This window comes from Canis lupus, chromosome 17, assembly GCF_011100685.1.
Source record: "Canis lupus familiaris isolate Mischka breed German Shepherd chromosome 17, alternate assembly UU_Cfam_GSD_1.0, whole genome shotgun sequence".
NCBI lineage: Eukaryota > Metazoa > Chordata > Mammalia > Carnivora > Canidae > Canis > Canis lupus.
Genome location: NC_049238.1, coordinates 25,372,409 through 25,394,101, shown reverse-complemented (window position 1 = coordinate 25,394,101; position 21,693 = coordinate 25,372,409). Strand labels below are relative to the sequence as shown.

The following is a 21,693-nucleotide window of genomic DNA, read 5'->3' as shown; positions in this document are numbered from 1 at the left end:
GCCGGGCGGGCGGGAGGGCCCAGCCGGGGTGGGGGCGGGGGCGGGGCGGGGCGGGGCGGGGGCGGGGTGGGTGCGGGGAGTCCCGCGGGGGTGGGGGGGTGGGGGTGGGGGTGGGGGAGGGGAGGGGGCGGGCGCGGAGTCACGGGGGTGGGGTCAGCGGCGCCGGCTCGGGGAGGCCGGCGGGGAGGGGGCCGTGGGGGCGGCTCGGCGGAACCAGCCGCGGCCGGGGAGCGGCGGCGAGGCCGGGGGCCGGGGCCAGGGCTTTCCGGGCTTCGGTGAGGCCGCCGCGGGCCCCATCTTCCGGCGCTCGCCGGAGCTCGTGCTGATTGTTGCTGCCGCCGCCACCGCCCCGGCTGCCATCTCGTCCTCCTGGGCCGCCGCCGCCGCCGCCGCCGCCTCCTGGGCCGGGCCGATCCCCTCCCCGCCGCCGCCTCCTCCTGGGCTGGGCCCGCGGTGTCTCGTCCCCTCGCGGAGCCGCTCCTGCCGCCGCCGCCGCCGCCTCCTCATTCATCCTCGTGCACCATAGGCGGCACAGGCACCAAGATGTCCAACCGAGTGGTCTGCCGGGAAGCCAGCCACGCCGGGAGCTGGTACACAGCCTCAGGTAGGGCCCCAGGCCGGCCCCGCGTGCGGAGGGAGCGCCCCCCCTCCCCCCGGGGCATCCCGCGGGGCGGCCGGCTCGCCGCCGAGTGTGGGGCGGACGGCGCGCGCCCTCCCGGGGCCGGGCTGGATGGAGGCTGGAGGCCGGGACCCGAGCCCGCCCCCGCCCCGGCCCCGGCCCCGGCCCCCGCCTCCGCCCCAGCCCCAGCCCCAGCCCCAGCCCCGGCCCCGGCCCCGGCCCCGGCCCCGGGAGGACGGCGCGCCCGGCGCGGGGGAGGCAGGCAGGACCGGCGGCGGGGCGTCCCCGTCTCCCCTCCAAGGTGCCCGGCTGCCTGCACGGGAGCGCGGGCTCCGGACCTTCTCCGGCTCCGGGCTGGACGCGGGGTCCCCGCCTGCGAGGTCGCCTAGGAGGCGGGAGGCCCTTCTCTGGGACTCGCGGAGCCCGTCTGTGGGGGTAGGGTAGGAGGGCGGCCAGGCAGCGCTTGGGGCGGGTGGCCTCCCAGCTCTTTTGTCCGTGTTTTCATTGTTACTGTCACTCGCGAAAGGGGCAGCCGGAGATGGCATCGGCGCGCCGGCCTCCCCCCGCGGCCGCGCCAGCAGCAGCCCGGCCGCCCGCCCGCCCGAGCCGAGCGGAGCCCCAGCCCCAGCCCCAGCCCCAGCCCCAGCCCCAGCCGCAGCCGCAGCCCCAGCCCCAGCCCGAGCCCCAGCCGCAGCCCCAGCCCCAGCCCCAGCCCCAGCCCCAGCCCCAGCCCCAGCCTGCGAGCGGGGCCCGGGTCTCCGCCGCCCCGGCGCGCCGTCAACGCCGCCTACAAACACTCTGGAGCTCTTTTATGTAAGAAAGCCCAGGGACGTTCCCTTTAATACACAGTTGGGTTAGGGCCACTGTTTTTCCTGGGATTACTTTCACGGGTCATATTTCTGGTGAGTTAACAAAGAAAGTTCCACCGTGATTCCCCATGGTGTTCCGTGGTCTGGTACCGGCTTACGGGTAACCGGACCCAACTTCTCGTGCGGATCTCGCATTCACGCTTTCCCTCTTGCACCGAGTCGGGTTGGGGTAGGGACGTGGCTGGTGAGGCGACAAAGATCTGGAAGAAAATTCCTTTCTCTGAGTTGCTGCTACTCGGGACTCGGAAACACATGCACTTTCCCGACTCACTGGAGATTTGCGGTGTTAAGACACAAAAGAATCCTAATGCTTGGATTCGCAAAGCCTAACAGGTAGCCGGCTGTAGTTTTGTACCGAGCAAATGACATTTGGCTTTGCCTTCGTGGCCCTGGCGTACTTCACGGACACTTAATCAGTTCCCACAGCCTGAGAATGTCAGTTGAGCTTTCCTTGGTGGACACACATGGGGATGTGTCCGAGACTCTGTCCTGCTAGCCGGTGGCAGAACGGGAATGGAGAAACGGGAGTCCCTGGCTCCTGGGTTTGTCCCCCATTAAGTGCATTGCTAATATTCAATTTATCAGTGCCTAAATGGCCTTTTCTGGGTTGTAAGTCACTAAGCTGCTTTCTTCAGTGTGTTCTGAAGGGTTAGAAAGTCTCAGTTTTCACTTTCATGGCCATCTTCTGATGTATTTCTTTTGGTTTTGTTTTCTGTATCTTTCTATAAGTGTTTTAGACTTTTTGACGTAGTTTGCCTTGACATTTGGGCAAATAATTCTGGAGGAATTTTTATAGATTCTTGAATATTCTTTGGGTAGTAAAATAAGGTATATCTCACACTTTGGACTTGAAACGACTTCTTCAGTAATCTCAAATATAAGAAGAATCCTTTAATCTAGCCCCAAACATTCTCTGATTATAGCTACTTATCAGTAGTGAGTGAACACAAACTATTTTCTTCTTTTTTTGGGTATAAGTGTAATTTTATTTTATCTTTTTACAGTGTTATATTAGTTTCAGGTGTGTACAGTATAAAGATTCAACGATTCCTAAACTGAACTATTTTCTCAAACATTTGAAATGCAATCTAATTTCCTTAAATTCTCAGTAGTCAGTAATGCCACTTTGATAATGTGAATGTCATAGAGAACCTTTTTAAAAAATTTCAGAGCATGTGTGGCGTGTGTGTGTGTGTGTGTGTGTGTCTATATGTATGTGTGATTTTAAACTTAAGTAATGATAAGGGATGAATTTAGAGCAATGTAGTTGTAAAAGCTTATTTCATATTTTAAAAATAAGTCAAAATAGAGAAGTAAACTTTGACTTGGTCTAACAACTTACTTCACATTATCCCAGTGTACCTAGGTTGATAGCATTGACCATCGGAAAAAATTTTACTTGTGTTATTATTGTTTCCCTAGTGAACTATTTCTAAAAACTCGAGTAATAGAAGAGACAGATGTGATTGTGGTTTGTCATTCTGTCTTTTCTACAGCATTCAGATCATGTCCATAGAATTAAAGTATTCGGTTACTGTTATAAGTAAGGGTGAAATCACATTTGCATCAGTTACATAGCTAGCTCAGAAAAAAAAGTGCATGTGCATATATGTTACATATCTATACACATAAATATCTTCATTGTTATATGCTAAATCCATTGATAGAAGTATAAATTATTCTTTATTCTCAAGGAATTTACAGTTTATTTGAAGTAAGTCATAAGATGGCAAATACATTTTGGATAAATTGAGATAGGGCTTTTAGGAGTTCTGAGGATTATGGAATCACTTCAAGGTAGCATTTGAATTGTGCTTTGAAGGAATGGTACTTAGGTAGGTTTGGAGAGGAGAAGAAACTTTGAGGGAACACCACAAAATACAGAAGCAAATAATACAAGTAGATAAATTTAATAAGAATGAATGGTTCATACTGGGGTATAGTTCTTGAGCCTGGAGTATTAAATTGGTGCTAGAGTATGGATGCCTGTGAATGCTATGCATCATAGTGATTTGATTTATTCAGTAGGTAGTCAGGACCAAGGGGGAAGTTTCTGAGTAGGGAACTAATATGGGAGTAGCATTTTAGGAAAATTAATCTCCTAGGAAGGTTAATCCTCATTTCTTTACCGGTGTATAGCTGGGCTCAGCAAACTATGCCCACAGGTCAAATCCGGCCTGCGGCCCTCATCATGAGCAAGTCTACTAGCTAAGAACAGTTTTTAATTTTCAAAGGGTTTAAAAAACAAACATAAGTGCCGTTGAAACCGTCTGTGGCCCGTAAAGCCTAAAATATTATTTGGCCCTTTACAGAAAAATATGCCGACCTCTAGTGTAGGTTAGTGGTTCTCAAAGTGGGATCTCTAGACCCAGCAGCATAATGTATCTGTACTCTGTATTTTCTCCATATTTATTCTAGCTTTTATTGCATTATTTCATGCTCTTAGTATCTTCTCTCAAGACAGTTTTAACTGCCTCGTAACTAGCCTTATCCTCCTTAAGTTCATCCTCTGCATTGCTCCCTGAATAATCTATCTGACCACATAATTCCTTTGCATAAATCTCACTGACCCATCTTGCCTTTTGGAAGAGGTCTAAGTTTCTTCATGACTTGGCATCTTACTATCTCTTTGACCACTCCTTCTACCCCATCTCAGTCCTTGTTTTTACCACCCTTAAGCAACATGTAGCAGCTGTAATTGTTTCTTTAAATATATTGTGCTTTTTACTCAAGCTGTTTGCTCTGATGGAATGCATTTTGCCTGGATAATTCCTACTCTTCTTTTAAAGACTCAGTTGTTCATACCTTCATGATGGCTGTCCCAATACCTGACCTCTCTAGGTTGTTTTTGTTGATCCTTTGTAATTCTGTAATGTCCTGTGCATATCTCTGTACATTTATTTGGTTATCTGTATGTGTGGTCATCATCTTTTTTTTTTTTTTTTCAAGATTTATTTATTTATTTTAGAGAGAGAGGGAGGGAGAGAGCATACACATGAGTTGGGGGAGGGACAGAGGGAGAGGATCTCAAGCAAACTCCCTGTTTATGACCTATGAGATTACGACCTGAGCCAAAACCAAGAGTTGGATGCTTAACTGAGCATCCTGGGTATATACCCAAAATACTGCACACAGGGGTACCTGTATGTGTTGTCTTCTGTAAGATTAGGAATTCCTTGAAGCTTGGGACAATATCTTACTAATTTTTGGTACCTTAAATACTCAGCACAGATTTTGTACATAGTAGATACTCAGTAAGTATTTGAATGAATGAGTGTTAAAGTGCTTGACATATAGTAAATATGGCAAAGGTATTGATTGTTGAAATCCTGAAGAGCAGCAGGGGTGATTAAGGACCATTGCAGTTAAATCTCTGAGGATAGTATGGGTGAAGAATATTAGTGGTGGGAAAGGATTAGAAATCCTGATTCACCAGTTGGGACCCCATTTTATCTAAGTTCTTTTTTTTTTTTTTTTTTTTTAAGATTTTATATATTTATTTGTGGAAATGGGGGAGAGAGATCACTGAGCAGAGGGGAAAGGCAGAGAGAGAAACAGACTTCCTGCTTAGCTGGGAGCCCGATGTGGGACTTGATTCCAGAACTCTAGGATCAACGACTTGAGTTGAAGGCAGACACTTAATCAACTGAGCCACCCAGATGCCCTAAGATTTTTTTTAAATTTATTTATTCATGAGACACACACACACACACACACACACACATACACACACACACACAGGCAGAGAGGCAGAGGGAGAAGCAGGCTCCATGCAGGGAGCCAGACGTTGGACTCGATGCTGGGTCTCCAGGATCAGGCCCTGGGCTGAAGGCGGTGCTAAACCCGCTGAGCCACCCGGGCTGCCCCCGGTCTAAGAGTTTTAAAGAAGTGTGACATACATATAGAAGAGTGTATGACTAGATGAATTTTCACAAAATAAGTACATTTATGTAATCAGCACCCAACTTAAGGAACATAGAAGTACTGAAATCCCCAACCCTTACTGTGTTCCTTGTATTCTAACACTAGAAAAATTTTGCCTGTTTTCGAACTCTATATGAAGTAGAATCATAAAGTATATCTTGTTTGAGTTGCTTCTGCTCAACATTACATTTATGAGATTAACCCTTATTGTGTAGTAGTTTGTTTTTTCTCATTGCTGTTCTCTGTTGTGTGAATATACCAGAGCTTATCCATTCTACTGTTGGTAGATATTAGGTTTTGCTGCAAGGAACTCATGTATGTATGTGGACTCCATGACTAGTGTGGGTGTGGAGTCCAATGCAGGGCTTGAATTCACGACCCTGAGATCAAGAGTCAGACACTTAACCGCCTGAGCCATCCAGGTGCCCCTGCAATAAACATTTTTGTACTTTTTTCTTTCTGGCGAACACACACATATATATATGTGTGTGCGCGCACGCGTGTGTGCAGTATTTTGGGTATATACCTTAGAGTGGAATTATTAAGTCATGGTTATGATATGCTCATTTTATTAGATTATGCTAAGGTTTTGGAAAGTGGTTTTACAAATTTACACTCCTATCACCAGTGTATGAGAGTTCTAGTTTTTCTTTGTCAGCATTTATTATTGCCACTCGTTTTTTTTTTTTTTTTTTTTTAAGATTTTATTTATTTATTCATGATAGTCACAGAGGAGAGAGAGAGAGAGAGGCAGAGACACAGGCAGAGGGAGAAGCAGGCTCCATGCACCGGGAGCCCGACGTGGGATTCGATCCCGGGTCTCCAGGATCACGCCCTGGGCCAAAGGCAGGCGCCAAACCGCTGCGCCACCCAGGGATCCCGCCACTCGTTTTATTTTTAGTTATTCTGGACTGGTGTGTGCTGATATTGCATTGTAGTTTTAATTTTCTTTTCCTGATGACTAATAAAGTTGAACACCTTCTCATATTAGGGACCCTGTGTTATTGGCCATTTGGATTTTGCTTTTGTGAAGCCTTTAAGTATTTTGCCTTTTTTTCTATTAGGCTGTTTACTTTTTTCGTATTGATGTGTAGTTTACATATTCTGGTTATAGTCTTGTTGGTTTTATGCATTGCAGATATAGTCTACTCTGTAGCTAGTTCTTTTAGGATCTTGGTGTTTTGGTGAATGAAAGTGCTTAAAGAAGTCCTGTTTATCAATTGGTTAGTCCTTTTTTGTTTCCATTTTTTTTTTCTTAACGATTTTATTTATTCATGAGAGACACAGAGAGAGGCAGAGATATAGGCAGAGGGAGAAGCAGGCTCCCCTCCCTGCAGGAGCTTGGTGTGGGACTCGATTTTGGGTTCACACCCTGAGCGGAAGGCAGACAGACCCTCAACCACTGAGCCTCCCAGGTGTCCTGGTTCTATTTTTGAAATCTTTGCCTGTGTCAGTATCTTGAAGTTCCTTTCCTGTGTTTTCTTTTAAAAACTTTGTATCTTTTTACTTTTCATATTTAGATCAATAATTCATTTGGTTGATAGCTGTATGTGTAATGGAGTTGGTACATTACATACATTTTTTTGTTGAACCAAATGTAGATACAGAAAAAGTATACAAGTCAAGTATATGCTTTGATGAATATTCACAAATTTGACATACTGTATGTAACCAGCCCTTTAGATCAAGAGATAGAACGTTTTCAGCATCCCAGAAGGATACATTACATTTTAATGTTTTTTGAAATTGGTTTATTTAAGTTAGGTATTTGTATCCAAATGTATATTTAATGTGGGGACTCCCTCCCTCCCCTGGAAAATGGTTGTTGTATTGGTGGTACATCTTATAATTATTGGTGTCTTAGAATTGAGGAAATATATCAAATTATTTCAAAGAGTATTAAGTGTTTGTATGATCTATATCTTTTTTTTTAATAAATTAATTTTTTATTGGTGTTCAATTTACCAACATACAGAATAACACCCAGTGCTCATCCCGTCAAGTGTCCCCCTCAGTGCCCGTCACCCACTCACTCCCACCCCCCGCCCTCCTCCCCTTCCACCACCCCTAGTTCGTTTCCCAGAGTTAGGAGTCTTCATGTTCTGTCTCCCTTTCTGGTATTTCCCACACATTTCTTCTCCCTTCCCTTCTATTCCCTTTCACTATTATTTATATTCCCCAAATGAATGAGAACATACACTGTTTGTCCTTCTCCGATTGACTTACTTCACTCAGCATAATACCCTCCAGTTCTATCCACGTTGAAGCAAATGGTGGGTATTTGTCATTTCTAATGGCTGAGGAATATTCCATTGTATACATAGCCCACATCTTCTTTATCCATTCATCTTTCGATGGACACCGAGGCTCCGTCCACAGTTTGGCTATCGTGGCCATTGCTGCTAGAAACATCGGGGTGCAGGTGTCCCGGCGTTTCACTGCATCTGTATCTTTGGGGTAAATCCCCAACAGTGCAATTGCTGGGTCATAGGGTAGCTCTATTTTTAACTCTTTGAGGAACCTCCACACAGTTTTCCAGAGTGGCTGCACCAGTTCACATTCCCACCAACAGTGTAAGAGGGTTCCCTTTTCTCCGCATCCTCTCCAACATTTGTTGTGTCCTGCCTTGTTAATTTTCCCCATTCTCACTGGTTTGAGGTGGTATCTCATTGTGGTTTTGATTTGTATTTGCCTGATGGCAAGTGCTGTGGAGCATTTTCTCATGTGCGTGTTGGCCATCTCTATGTCTTCCTCTGTGAGATTTCTGTTCATGTCTTTTGCCCATTTCATGATTGGATTGTTTGTTTCTTTGGTGTTGAGTTTAAGAAGTTCTTTATAGATCTTGGAAACTAGCCCTTTATCTGATACGTCATTTGCAAATATTATCTCCCATTCTGTAGGTTGTCTTTTAGTTTTGTTGACTGTATCCTTTGCTGTGCAGAAGCTTCTTATCTGATGAAGTCCCAATAGTTCATTTTTGCTTTTGTTTCTTTTGCCTTCGTGGATGTATCTTGCAAGAAGTTACTGTGGCCAAGTTCAAAAAGGGTGTTGTTGCCTGTGTTCTCCTCTAGGATTTTGATGGAATCTTGTCTCACATTTAGATCTTTCATCCATTTTGAGTTTATATGATCTATATCTTAATGCAGTTTTACTTTTTGAGTTGTTTTCATTCATTTTGCTGTATTTCTAAACATTTAATAAAATGTATCAGGGTTCTGTAGTTGGAAAACCACAATTGTTTAATTTTTTGATACGTGCCTTGAGTTTTGGGTGTTGAAATACATCTTAGTGTGTGAAAAATTGAAAAACTGACCAATAAAAACATTCTTCTTTGAAGAAAAAAGATTATATAATACTTAGTTTTAAAATTCACTTTTTGGGAAAAAAAATAAAATTCACTTTTTGGGATCCCTGGGTGGCTCAGTGGTTGAGCGCCTGCCTTCGGCCCCGGGGCGTGATCCTGGAGTTGGGAATGGAGTCTCGCATTGGGCTTCCTCCATGGAGTCTGCTTCTCTCTCTGCCTGTGTCTCTGCCTCTCTCTCTCTCTGTGTCTGTCATGAATGACTAAATAAAATCTTAAAAAAAATAAAACTAACTTTTTTAGGGGTGCCTGGGTGGCTCAGTTGGTTAAGGGTCTGCCTTGGGGTCAGGTCATGATCTTAGGGTCCTGGGGTCAAGCCCCACATGGGGCTCCCTGCTCTGTGGGGAGCTTGCTTTTCCCTCTCTCTCTGCCTGCAGATCCTTCTGCTTGGGCTCTCTGTCGAATAAATAAATAAAATTCTTTAAAAAAATTACTTTTTTAGGTTACTAAATATAGTGGTCTGTATGCTGATTTTTTTCTTTGCATTTCATCCTGCTATTTTACTTGGAGAAAAGCAACACAAAGAAAGAACAAATTTAATAGGCAAACTGTTGAGATTATTGCTTGATTACCTCTGGCTCTTTCTTACTTTCCTTCATGTTTTTTCTCATATAATTTCCACATCAAAATCATTTTCTTTCTTAGCTCCATGATGCAGTTTGTATTTATCTGTTTTTGGGTTTTTGTCCATTTGGAAGACCATGATGATAATAAAAATGTCCTTCATTAAGCTTATTACATAGGTACATTACATATATTTGAATATAAGCTGTAATCCTCAAAAGGACGCTACAAGGTTGGTATTATCTCCATTTATGGATGTGGAAACAATGAGTCAGAGAGATTGAGTAACATGTTTAAGGTGTAGTAAGTGGAAGAGTCTGACTCCAGGGAGCCAGTCTGACTCCAGAGAGGTATGGTGAGATATGTTGTCCCAAACATTGAACCTCTCTGTTCCATTTTAGATTTTCCCCAAACTATTGACATTTAACTCACACTTGTATATAATTTATGGTTTATTTTCTTTCTTTCTTTTTTTTAAGATTTTATTTATGCATTTGACAGAGAGAGCATAAGCAGGGAGTGTGGCATGCAGAGGGAGAGGGAGAAGCAGGCTCCCTGCAGAGCAGGGAGCCCCATGTGGGGCTTGACCCCAGGACCCTAGGATCATGACCTGAGCCAAAGGCAGACGATTAACTGACTGAACCACCCTCTAAAGCATTTTCTCATACATTTTTGATTTTCACAATAAGCCTGTGATTAGGATAGATGAGGCAGGCAGGGCTTTAATCTACCCCCTCCTTGCTATTTTATTGATGAGAAACTAAGACTTGGAGGAGGCTAAATTTGCGAGTCATACTACTGGTAAACAGTGAGCTAGGATTTGAACTTAGGACTTTTGGCTGAAGGCTATTTTTTCTAATTGTAGTGGTTCTGGAGTAAGAAAGAAGTTGAATTATTTGGAATCGGTAAGCGTCTCTATAATTTTAAGTAAGTAGATTATAAAATAATAAAATTGTGACTAGAAACACTTATGAATATTGACTATTATTCATAGAATGTAAATACTGACAAAGGAATAGTGTGTGTGTGTGTGTGTGTGTGTGTGTGTGTGTGTGTGTGTTTTAGGCTAGTCCCAGATTTAGATTTAGGCTTAGGAAAACTTTGGTTTTTTTTTTAAAGATTTTATTTATTAGAGAGAGAGAGAGAGAGAGAGAGAGAGAGAGCAGTAGGGGGAGGGGTAGAGAGAGAGAATCTTCAAGTAGATTCCCTGCTGAGTGCAGAGTCCAACTGAGGGCTCCATCCCACAACCCATGAGATCATTACATGAGCCTAAACCAAGAGTCGGATGTTCAACCAGCTGAGCCACACAGGTGGCCCACCATGATCTGTTTTTAAGTAGTCTATCCTCCTCCATCTTAAGCTCATTGCTTTTCTCTCTCTTTTTAATTTACTTTTTTGAAAATCTTGGAGCATTTTGTCATCTAAGATGATGCTGGTGGAGATGTGTATTGCTACATATAGCTCATGGAACATTGAAGATTCCATTTATATCATCATAATAATTATGCTTTTAGTAACCTAACTTTAATATGTTTTCATTTGGAAAAGTTTCTTTTTTTTTTTCCTTTTCTGATCGATCTCATCATTCTCCAGTTGGATGGATATTCTGGATTTCCTTCTAATTTCTAAAAACTAAATAGATTAGGATTAAAGAACTACCTGCTGATTTTGGAAAAAACAGTGTATATTGTTTTTTCACAAGAGCAAGTAGGGAAGGGGCACAGGAAGAAGCAGACCCCTGCTGAGTGGGGAGCCTAACTTGGCTTGATCTGAGACACTGAGATATGATCTGAGCCAAAGCCAGATTCTTTTTTTTTTTTTTTTTTTTTTTTTAAGATTTTATTTATTCATGAGAGACACAGAGAGAGAGAGAGGCAGACACAGGCAGGGGGAGAAGCTGGCTCCATGCAGGGAGCCCGATGTAGGACTCGATCCCAGGTCTCTAGGATCATACCTTGGGCTGAAGGCGGTGCTAAACCCCTGAGCCACTGGGGCTGCCCCTGAAGGCAGATTCTTAACTGACTGAGCTACCCAGGCACCATAGGCCTAGCAAAACTTGACACTTTTGGAGAGGCTTTATTTAACATTGTGATTCAATCTTGAATAAACTGAATTCTCTATGAAAGGTATTGCTCTAGGGACTAGTTTTGTAGCTGGCAATGAAACAAAAATCCCTAGAGTATATGTTCTATTTGGAGAAGAGACAATAAATAAGGTAAATAAGTAAAATATATAGTATGTTAGATATAGGAAAGTGCTGGGGAGAATTATCAAGCAAATAAAGTAGGGTTTGCTGGTGTGTAGAGAATGTTTAGGATGGGAGAGAAGTTTGCAAGTTTAAATAACATCAAAAGAGAAGACTTCATTTGAATGACATTTGAGTGAAGATTTGAAGTAGATGACAGAGCAAGCCTTGCATTCTAGATAATTTTAGGGTACAGTAAGTTCAAAGGTCTGGAGGCTAAAGCAGATGTGAAATGTTTGACGAACAGTGGGGAGGCCTTTGCAACTGGTATGAAGTGATCCTGGAACAGAGTAGTGTGATATGACGTTAAAAGTAAATGGCTGGAGGGCGGCCCTGGTGGCTCAGCGGTTTAGCGCCACCTTCTGCCCAGGGTGTGATCCTGGAGACCCGGGATCGAGTCCCACATCGGACTGCCTGCATTGGGGCCTGCTTCTCCCTTTGCCTGTGTCTCTGCCTTTCTCTCTCTGTATCTCTCCTGAATAAATAAAATAAAATAATAAAATAAAATAAAGTAAAATAAAATAAAATAAAATAAAATAAAAAGTAAATGGCTGGTGCAGAGGCACAGAGGTGTTGTGGTCAGATAAGTCTTGAAGACGACTGTAAGGACTTTTCTTGAGTGAGACTGCTATTGGAAGGTTTCGAGCAGTTGATGACATGATCTAATTTAGATTTACTAGAATCACTTGACTGCTATTTTGAGCATTGGGGAGTGGTGAAGACAGTGGCAAGGGCAGAACTAGAGAGACCAGTTGGGAGGAAAGCAGTAGTCCAAGTGAGAGATGATAAAGGTTTGGATTGAGTAATAGCAGTGAGGTGGGTAAGAAGTGGTTGGTTATTGGTTATATTTTGAAGATAGAGCTGAAAGGATTTGTTTCCATACTTGAAAGTAGGGTGTGAGAGAAAAAAGACAGGAGTCATGGATATTTTTTTAAGGTTTATCCCTTAGCAATTGCAGTAATGGAGTTGCTACCATCTGAGGTATGGAGGACTTAAGAGAAAAAAATTGAGGGAGGCAGGTTAGTGAGTCAGTTTTGGTTTGTTAAATTTTGAGGTGCTAGCTTTATAGTTACGAGGGTACATGAACCTGGTAGTTTAGAGAAGACGCCTAGACTGGAGATGTAAAATTGGGGATTACTGGTATTTAAGGCCAAGTGTCTGGGTGAAGTCACCACAAGAATGAGAATAGCTGGAAGAAAGTTTCATGACTGAGCCTTAAAACATTTCTAACCTGAAGAGGTTGGAGTGATGAGGCAGATCACATAAGGAAGACCGATTAAGCATTTCATTAGGCAGAGAATGAGATATCCTGGGAGCCAAGTAGAGAAAATGCTTAAAGATGTCTCAGCACAGTTTATGTATTTAAAAATATTTTATTTATTTGGGAGAGAGAGTGAGCAAGAGAGAGTGAAGAGAGAGAGTGCGTGCTCAAGTAGGGTGGAGGGGCAGAGAGAGGGAGAAGCGGACTCCTCACTCAAGAGGGAGCCAGATGCAGGGCTTGATCCTAGAACCCCAGGATCAGGACCTGAGCCCAAGGCAGATGCTTAACCAACTGAGCCACCCCGGCATCCCATCAGCAGTTTATATAGATTTGTCGGGGTGTTTTTTCTTTCACATACATATTTAAGTCTGGTCTGAGCTGCTCTCGTCTTCTACCTCATTTACCATTACTAGAGCTTAACTCTTAACTAGTTGCCTAGTTTCCATTCTGTTCTTTACACAGCAGAGAGAGGGAAATCTTTAAATATGTGAATGAGATAATATCCTTTTCTCAAAACCCTCCCCTTATACTTACAAAATCACATTCAAAATTTTTAGGCTTAGAAGGTCTTACGTACTCTGACCTCTGGTTAACTTTCTGATTTATCTCCTACCACTTACCCTTTAGTGTTCCAGCCATTCTGGCCCCCTTCTGTTTCCCAAATATATCAAAACTTATTCCTGCCTAAGGACTTTTGCAGGTATTATAAGATTGGCTAGTTCTGGCTGAGTAGCCTAGGAAAGGTTCTTTTTATTGGTTACCTTATTTTGCTAGTCACAGCTAGGAGAATTAGGAAGAGGTGAAAATGGGTGGGATAGTTTTTCCCAAAATGTTCTGAGAAACAGTAGTCCCTGGAGATGCCTTTGCAGAAAGGCTTTATCGTCAAATAAGTTCAGGAAATGTTGCATCTGTTTTTCTCCCTTGGGCCCAGACAAGTAACAATAGACTTGTTTTATGGCTCATTACATGGTCTGTCCTGGTGAATGTTCTGTGTTCATTTGAAAATAATGTATGTTTTCTGTAGTTGTGGGGTAGAATGCTTTCTAAATGTTAATTAGGTTAAGCTGGGTTATTATATTTAAATCATCTATATTCCTATTGATTTTCCTTATTATATATGTTAATTCCTGAGAGCAGTGTTGAAATTTCCAACCATAATTAAGGATTTGTGTATTGTTTCTTTTAGTTTTGTTGATTTGTCGTTTCATGTATTTTGAATCTATTAGTTGATGTACATATTTGGGATTGTTTTCTTGACTTGACTGTTATTACTTATATTCCTCTTTATATCTGGTAATTTTCTTGTTCTGAAGTGTTCCTTATTTTATATTAATAAAACCAGGCCAGGTTTCTCATGGTTAATGTTTGCATTTTACATGCCTTTCCATCTGATGTGTCAGGGGTCAGCAAGACTACATTCAGGTTTGATGATTTCTTAGAAGTACTCATAGAACTCAGAAAGACTATTATATACAGGTAGGGTTTATTACAGAGGAAAGATGCAGATTAATATCGAGGAAAGGAAAAGGTACATACAGTGGAGTACAGGAGAAACCTGGTGTAAGGGTCCAGTTTGTCCTCTCAGTAGAATTGCTCTGACAGTATTTCATTCTCTCATCAGTGATGAATGACAACAAGAATGAAGTCCTGCCAGCCAGGAAAGCTCACCTGGGTCTTAGTATCCAGGGTTTTTATTGATGTGTATGGGTGTGTGTGGGGGTGTCCGTCTTTGTAGGCATGGAACACTGTTGTGATTTGCCTTCACTAATCAGTCTCCAGCCCTCCTGTCTTTTGCAGAGCTCAGAGTGATACAGGTGTGGCCTAGGGTACCAGAAAAACAAAAACAGGCATTTACTATAAATTATATTGTTAGCATAAACTATCTAGCAAGGCCCTAGGTATACAAAGATACTTTTTTTTTTTATTGTAGTCAAATATACATGGCATACAATTTTCATTCTTACCAATTTCTAAGTGTGCACTTCTATGGCATTACAAACTTTCATACAATTTGCTATTGTCCCCAACAGCCATCTCTAGAATGTTTCCCTCACTGAAAGTCTGTACCTATTAAATCCGAACTGGTCATTGACTCCTCTCCCTATCTCCTGGCAACCACCCTTCCACTTTATCTATGAATTTGCCTATCCTAAGGTGCCTCAGTTAAGTGGACTCATGTACAGTATTACCTTTTTTGTCTGGCTTATTTAGCATGTTTTCAAGGTTAATCCATGTTGTAACATGTCTCAGAATTTTATTTCCTTTTTAGGCTGAATAATATCCATTTTATGTATATATCATATTTTGTTCATTCATTCATCTGTTGATGGACAGTTGGGTTGTTTGTACTTTTTGGCTTTGTGAATAGTAATGTTATGAATGTTGGTATCTGCTTGAGTCCCTATTTTTAGTTGTTCTGGGTATATATCTAGGAGTGGAATTGCTGGGTCATATGGTAATGCCTTGATTCTTTGAGGAATTAGCAAACTGCTATCCACAGCAGTTGCACTATTCTACATTCCTTCCAGCATTGCTCAAGGGTTCTATTTCCTTCACATCCTTGCCAACACTTGTTTTTTCCTTTTTTTTTTTCGATAATAGCCATCCTAATGAGTGTGAAATTGTATCATTATGGTTTTGATTTGCATTTCTCTAATGACTAATGATTTTTTTAAAAATATTTTTTATTTATTTGAGAGAGAGCATATGCATGTGAACAAGGGGTGGGGAGAGAGAATCTCAAGCACATTTGCTGCTGAGTGATGAGCCCTTTGAGGGGCTTGATCTTTCCACCCTGAGATCATGACCTGAGTCAAAATCAAGAGTTAGGGCAGCCCTGGTGGCGCAGTGGTTTGGCGCCGCCTGCAGCCCAGGGTGTGATCCTGGAGACCCAGGATCGAGTCCCACGACGGGCTCCTTGCATGGAACCTGCTTCTCCCTCTGCCTGTGTCTCTGCCTCTCTCTCTCTCTCTCTCTCTCTCTCTCTCTCTGTGGTGTCTCTCATGAATAAATAAATAAAATCTTTAAAAAAAAAAAATCAAGAGTCAGATGCTTTACTGACTGAGCCACCCAGACACCCTGACATTACTTCTTTTTAGCACTTTATAAATATTCTATTGAATTTTGGCTTGCACAGCTTCTGAGAATTCTGTCATTTTTTTAAAAAAAATTTGTTTCTCTCAATACAATGGTTTATTCTTTTCCTGTGGTTGTGTTAAGATTTTTTTTTTTTAACTTATTACTGTTTTCTCATCATTTATGTGCCTTTGAGTAGTCTCTGAGTTTATCTTTTTTGGGATTTGCCAAGTTTCTTGGATCCATAGGTTATAGTTTGCATCAAATTAAAAAATATTCATAATAATCATTATCACCTCAAATATTTTTTTTTACCCCTTGTTTTCTAGACTCCAGTTAAAAGTATGCTAAATAGCTTGATATTATCCTGTAGTTAATTGGGAATTATTTTTTTCCTTTTTTTTCCTCTCTGTGCTTCCCTTTGGATAATTTTTTGCTTTTGCTTTATTTTCAAGTTCACGGACTTATTTTTTATCTTGTGCAATATCTAAATTTGTTTTTCGTTCTATCAGTGACTTTTTTTTTTTAAGATGTTATTTGTATATTCATGAGAGAGATACACAGAGAGAGAGGCAGAGGGAGAAGCAGGCTTCCTGTGGGGATGCTGATGCGGGACTCAATCCCAGGACCTGGGATCACACCCTGAGCCAAAGGCAGACGCTCAACCACTGAGCCATCCGGGTGTCCCTATCAGTGGTATCTTTTAAGTATTAAAGAGTTGGGGCATCTGGGTGGCTCAGTGGTTGAGTGTCTGCCTTTGGCTTAGGTCATGATCCTGGAGTCCTGGGATTCATATTTTTTCACATTTATATTTTTTTAAAAATTAAAATATTGAAAGGCTCATTCCTGTGCCACCCTGTGTGTTTCATGTTCCCTTTCTCTTATAGGTATATGCTTTTATCAATTTCTTGAGTGTCCATTGTTTTGTTAAGCATAAAGAAGCACATATGAATGTATTATCATTACCTACACCTTTTCAGCAAGTGGTAGTATAGTGTATAATTGTTTTATACTTTTTGTACTTAACAAATTTTATAATTGAAAGTCTTTTTATGTTCTAACATGGAGAGTCATTATTCTGCTTATCACACCCCCTTTTTGATTGCTTATTCTGGTTCTTCAAAGGAAGATAGTTAAGGTGTATTCAGTAAGGTGACCCAGAGTTGAATAGCTAAATAAAATATCATTAGATCTCCAACAGTTATTTTCAAACTTTTCAAACTCAGTCCCTTTTTACTCCTCAAAATGATTGATTACCCCAAATGGCTTTTTTTAAAAATGTGAATTATATCTATCAATATCTGCCAAATTAGAAACTAAAACTGAGGAACTTTTAAAATATTTACTTCTATTTAAAAAATAATAAAAACTCATTCCATGCTTTACTATTAATAGCATTTTTAATGAAAGTAACTGTATTTTCCAAAACAAGAAAAATATGACTGGCATTTATTACATTTTTGCAAATACCTTTAATGTCTAGCTTAATAGAAAACAGCTGGAGTCTCATATCTGTTAAGTTACTGTATTCATTTTGTTGTGATGCATTGTTTAACCTGAACCATATCAAGAAATACAGATATGAAATTGGAAAAGGGCAGAGTATTTTAATGGACTTTTCAGATAATTTTGGATATCCTTTTTTGATACGTCACTAAAGCTAAAGTTGTAATTTTTAAAAATGTTTTTATTGAAATATAGTTGACATATGATGAATTATACATATTTAATATACCTGTGAGACTGTCAGCATCAAGGTGATGTGCTTCTAAAGGCAGTTTTAGAAAAAAGATGAATTCCAATTTGTGCTTTTTTTTTTTTAGTTATTTTTAAAGATTATTTATTTATTTATTAGAGACAGAGAGAGAGAGACAGGCAGAGGGAGAAGCAGGCTCCATGTATGGAGCCTGACATGGGACTCGATCCCGAGTCTCCAGGATCACGCCCTGGGCGGAAGGCGGCGCTAAACCGCCGGGCCACCGGGGCTGCCCGATTAATTCCAATTTGGAATTAGAAATCCTAGCAATGCAGGTTTGTTTTTATCTATCTATCTATCTATCTATCTATCTATCTATCTATCTATCTATCTATTATTTAAGAGAGAGGTGAGAGAGAGACCATAGAAGTGGAAGAGGTAGAGGGAGAAGGAGAGAGGCTCTCAAGCCGACTCTTCATGGAGTGCAGGGCTTGATCTCACAACCCTGAAATCACAACCTGAGCTGAAACCAAGAGTTGGGTGCTTAATCGACTGTGCCATCCAGGCACCCCAACAATGAAGTTTTTATACTATTCTTTTGTTAAGATCTGTCTATCCTCCACTTAAAGTGGATCTTTCATCCATGCAGTTATAACACCGTACATTAGCCATTTGGAAGACATTTGTTCCTTGGGTTATGCAGGTCTTGTAAATGTTTATATATTTTATCATTTATCGTTTATTTGTTTACTTATTTATTTATTTATTTTTCATTCATCGTTTAAAAATCACATTTGTTAATACACCATTCTTATCAGAAAAGTCTATGACTTGGGAAGCTTTTAAGCCCATAATGATAGAAACAAATTTTGCAGAATTTCAGGTTTCTCAAAGCTTGAATTTATAGCCAGCAGTATATATTGACAATTGTTTTCCTTAATGTGATAGACTCACTATTGATTTTCAAGGAAATATCTGCTAAATACCCAAGATTAAGTAAGTAACCATTTTTTGTCAGTCATTCTTTCTTTCTTTTTTTTTTTTTTTTTAATTTTTATTTATTTATGATAGTCACACAGAGAGAGCGAGAGAGGCAGAGACACAGGCAGAGGGAGAAGCAGGCTCCATGCACCGGGAGCCCGACGTGGGATTCGATCCTGGGTCTCCAGGATCGCGTCCCGGGCCAAAGGCAGGCGCCAAACCGCTGCGCCACCCAGGGATCCCTCAGTCATTCTTTCAAGAAAAATGGTATTCCATAAAAAAGTGGCTAGGTCAGCTTGCAACTCATGTTAAATTTTTCCCTTGGGAGAACCATCATGCTTCCCATTTCAGCACACAGAATACTGAAAAGTGTGTACTCAGGGGTTGAAATATAATAAAATGTGTAATATTTATAGCTGTAGCTCATCAAAGACGTTCCTAAATGAAACTGGATTTTTTTAAATTTTTATTTATTTATGATAGGCACACAGCGAGAGAGAGAGAGAGAGAGAGAGAGAGGCAGGCAGAGACACAGGCAGAGGGAGAAGCAGGCTCCGTGCACCGGGAGCCCGATGTGGGATTTGATCCCGGGTCTCCAGGATCGCGCCCTGGGCCAAAGGCAGGCGCTAAACTGCTGCGCCACCCAGGGATTCCTGAAACTGGATTTTTAAAAAAGTTTGTTTAGTGTGTGGTAATGAAGACTGTAATGGCTGCTATATTGTTTAGTGCTAATAAGATGCTAGCAGTTGTACCTAGTTACTTTTGAACCATCAAAGTAAATGCCAATAGAGTGAAAGAAGCAAGTAATGTTTTTCATATTATTATGAAAATGATTTTAATCTGGTGGACCTTCTGAAAGGATCTTAGGGATCCCCAGGAATCTGCAGATGTTACTCTGAGAACTGTTGGTTAATAGAAATCCTTACTTTTTCCTTGGCAGTTGTATTAACCTCTTCCCCCAATCCCACCTTTTTTTTTTTTTTAAAGATTTCATTTATTTATTCATGAGACACACACACACACACACACACACACTGAGAGAGAGAGAGAGAGAGAGAGAGAGAGAGGCAGAGACATAGGCAGAGGGAGAAACAGGTCCATTGCTGGGAGCCCGATGTGGGACTCGATCACAACCTGAGCCAAAGGCAGACGCTCAACCACTGAGCCACCCAGGTGTCCCTTTTAAGAACTTTTTATTTTTAGGGGATCCCTGGGTGGCTAAGCGGTTCAGCGCCTGCCTTTGGCCCAGGGCACGATCCTGGAGTCCCCGGATCGAGTCCCGCATCGGGCTCCTGGCATGGAGCCTGCTTCTATCATAAAATAAATAAATAAATAAACAAATAAATAAATAAATCTTTAGAAAAAAATGTTTTAAAAAAAAGAACTTTTTATTTCTAAACCACTATTCTTCATTCAATGTTTATTATAAACATCTTAAGGCCTGATCAGATTTTTTTTTTTTAGTTCTTTCTGCTATTTCATATAGCTTCCCATTATAATTAGAATAAAACCTAAACCATTTTACCAGCCCTACAAGAATCTTTATGATGTAGTCCTAGTCTCCTCCATCGTTCTTCACTATAATTCAGCCACATATTCCCTCTTACTGGAAATTTCTCTCCCTGAGAACTTCACAGCATTTGGGATTTCAGTTTAATTTTTACTTTCACAGAAAGGCCTCCTCTAATCCCTATCTATAGTAATTTCTCCCCTGGTCACTTCTTTATTATCTCTTCACCACAGTCAAATATAGAGACAAGTAGTACCAAGTGCAGTAATATAACACATGATACCTTATGACCCTTCCAATCTGGTCATAACTAAGTCAGGAATGGAGGTCTGAACCCAAGAAAAGCCAATTTATAGGCTGGCAAACAGCCAGTAAGATAGCCTCAGGAGTTGAAGAATTCTACACAAAACAGAAATGGAGACTCGATAAACTAAGCTGTGTCCAACTACACAGCTTTGTCCCTTCTACTTTTCAGTTTATGTTAGTCAACATCACCAATGAAGAAGTCGACCCTGAAATCATATATTTCCAAATCCCTAAAATATAAGCTGTAATGCTGAAAGTGGTAATTCATCTAAAATACTTAATCCAAAAGAATTCTTGGATGGTTATAAACAGCAAGGTTTTATCTTATTTATTTACAAATTTCCCGCCAGAAATTACTGTTATTCCCTCTTATACTGGTTTTAACAACTATTTAGAATCATACCTATTTACAAATAGAAAAATATTCTACTCTATAGGCAATTTTATAAACCAGAAATCCTAAAATGTATGTGATATTTCACTTAACCAGCAAAACAAAATTATTCACATAAAGTCCTTAATTATTAATAAATAAATGAGGCAACTGGGTGACTCATTTGGTTAAGCATCCAAATCTGGATTTCACCTCAAGTCATGATCGCAGGGTCGTGAGATCAAGCCTTGAGTCAGGCCTTATTGAGCATGGAGCCTGCTTAAGATTCTTTCTCTGTCTCTCTGATAAATAAACAAACCATTACCTTTTCTATTTAGTTTAAGATCTATACTGAATAAACAAAATAATTTTCTTCTATATATTCTCTTCACTCATTCATTCATTTTTTAATTTAATGAAATTTACAAAATTCCTATTTTATACCAAGACTGTTTCTGACACTGGGGAGACAACGATAAAAAAGGCAAGCAGGTCTATGTTCTCAGGGAGTGTATGTATTACAGAGAAGGGAGGCAGACAGTAAATAGGTGAACAACAAAATATCTTCAAATTGTGATCAATGCTACAAAACAAACGTATTTTGTAGCCACTCTGTCTAATAGAGAAGACACAGTTTAAAAAAAAAAAGGCAAGGAAGGCACCTCAAGTATCTAACAACTGAATTGAGACCTGCAGAATTAAGAGTCAAGAAAAGTCTCAGGGACAGAAACATCTAGGAAGAGGGGATAGCAAGTACAATAGCCCTGACTAAAAGACCTACCATATTAAAGGAATCAGGAAGGAAAAATAACAGTTTCACGAATCCTAGTGAACAAGGGGGAGAATGACAAAAGAAAATGTACGATAGGCATAAGCCAAATGATGTAGGCTATCCATAATAAGGACTTT

At 41.2% G+C, this 21,693-nt stretch overlaps 1 protein-coding gene across 2 annotated transcripts in view; it reads left to right on the top strand.

The window, feature by feature from the left end:
- The window catches only part of MEMO1 (mediator of cell motility 1), a 125,297-nt gene that overhangs the window by 180 nt on the left and 103,424 nt on the right, over positions 1 to 21,693 (top strand). The window contains exon 2 of one of the 2 annotated variants that reach the window (XM_038561206.1): positions 527 to 604. In XM_038561206.1, the coding sequence (XP_038417134.1) occupies positions 544 to 604 (61 nt within the window). In that variant the 5' untranslated portion in view covers positions 527 to 543. Of the gene's footprint in view, positions 1 to 290; positions 605 to 21,693 lie in introns of those variants that run through there. The other variant, XM_038561205.1, reaches the window with a different exon arrangement.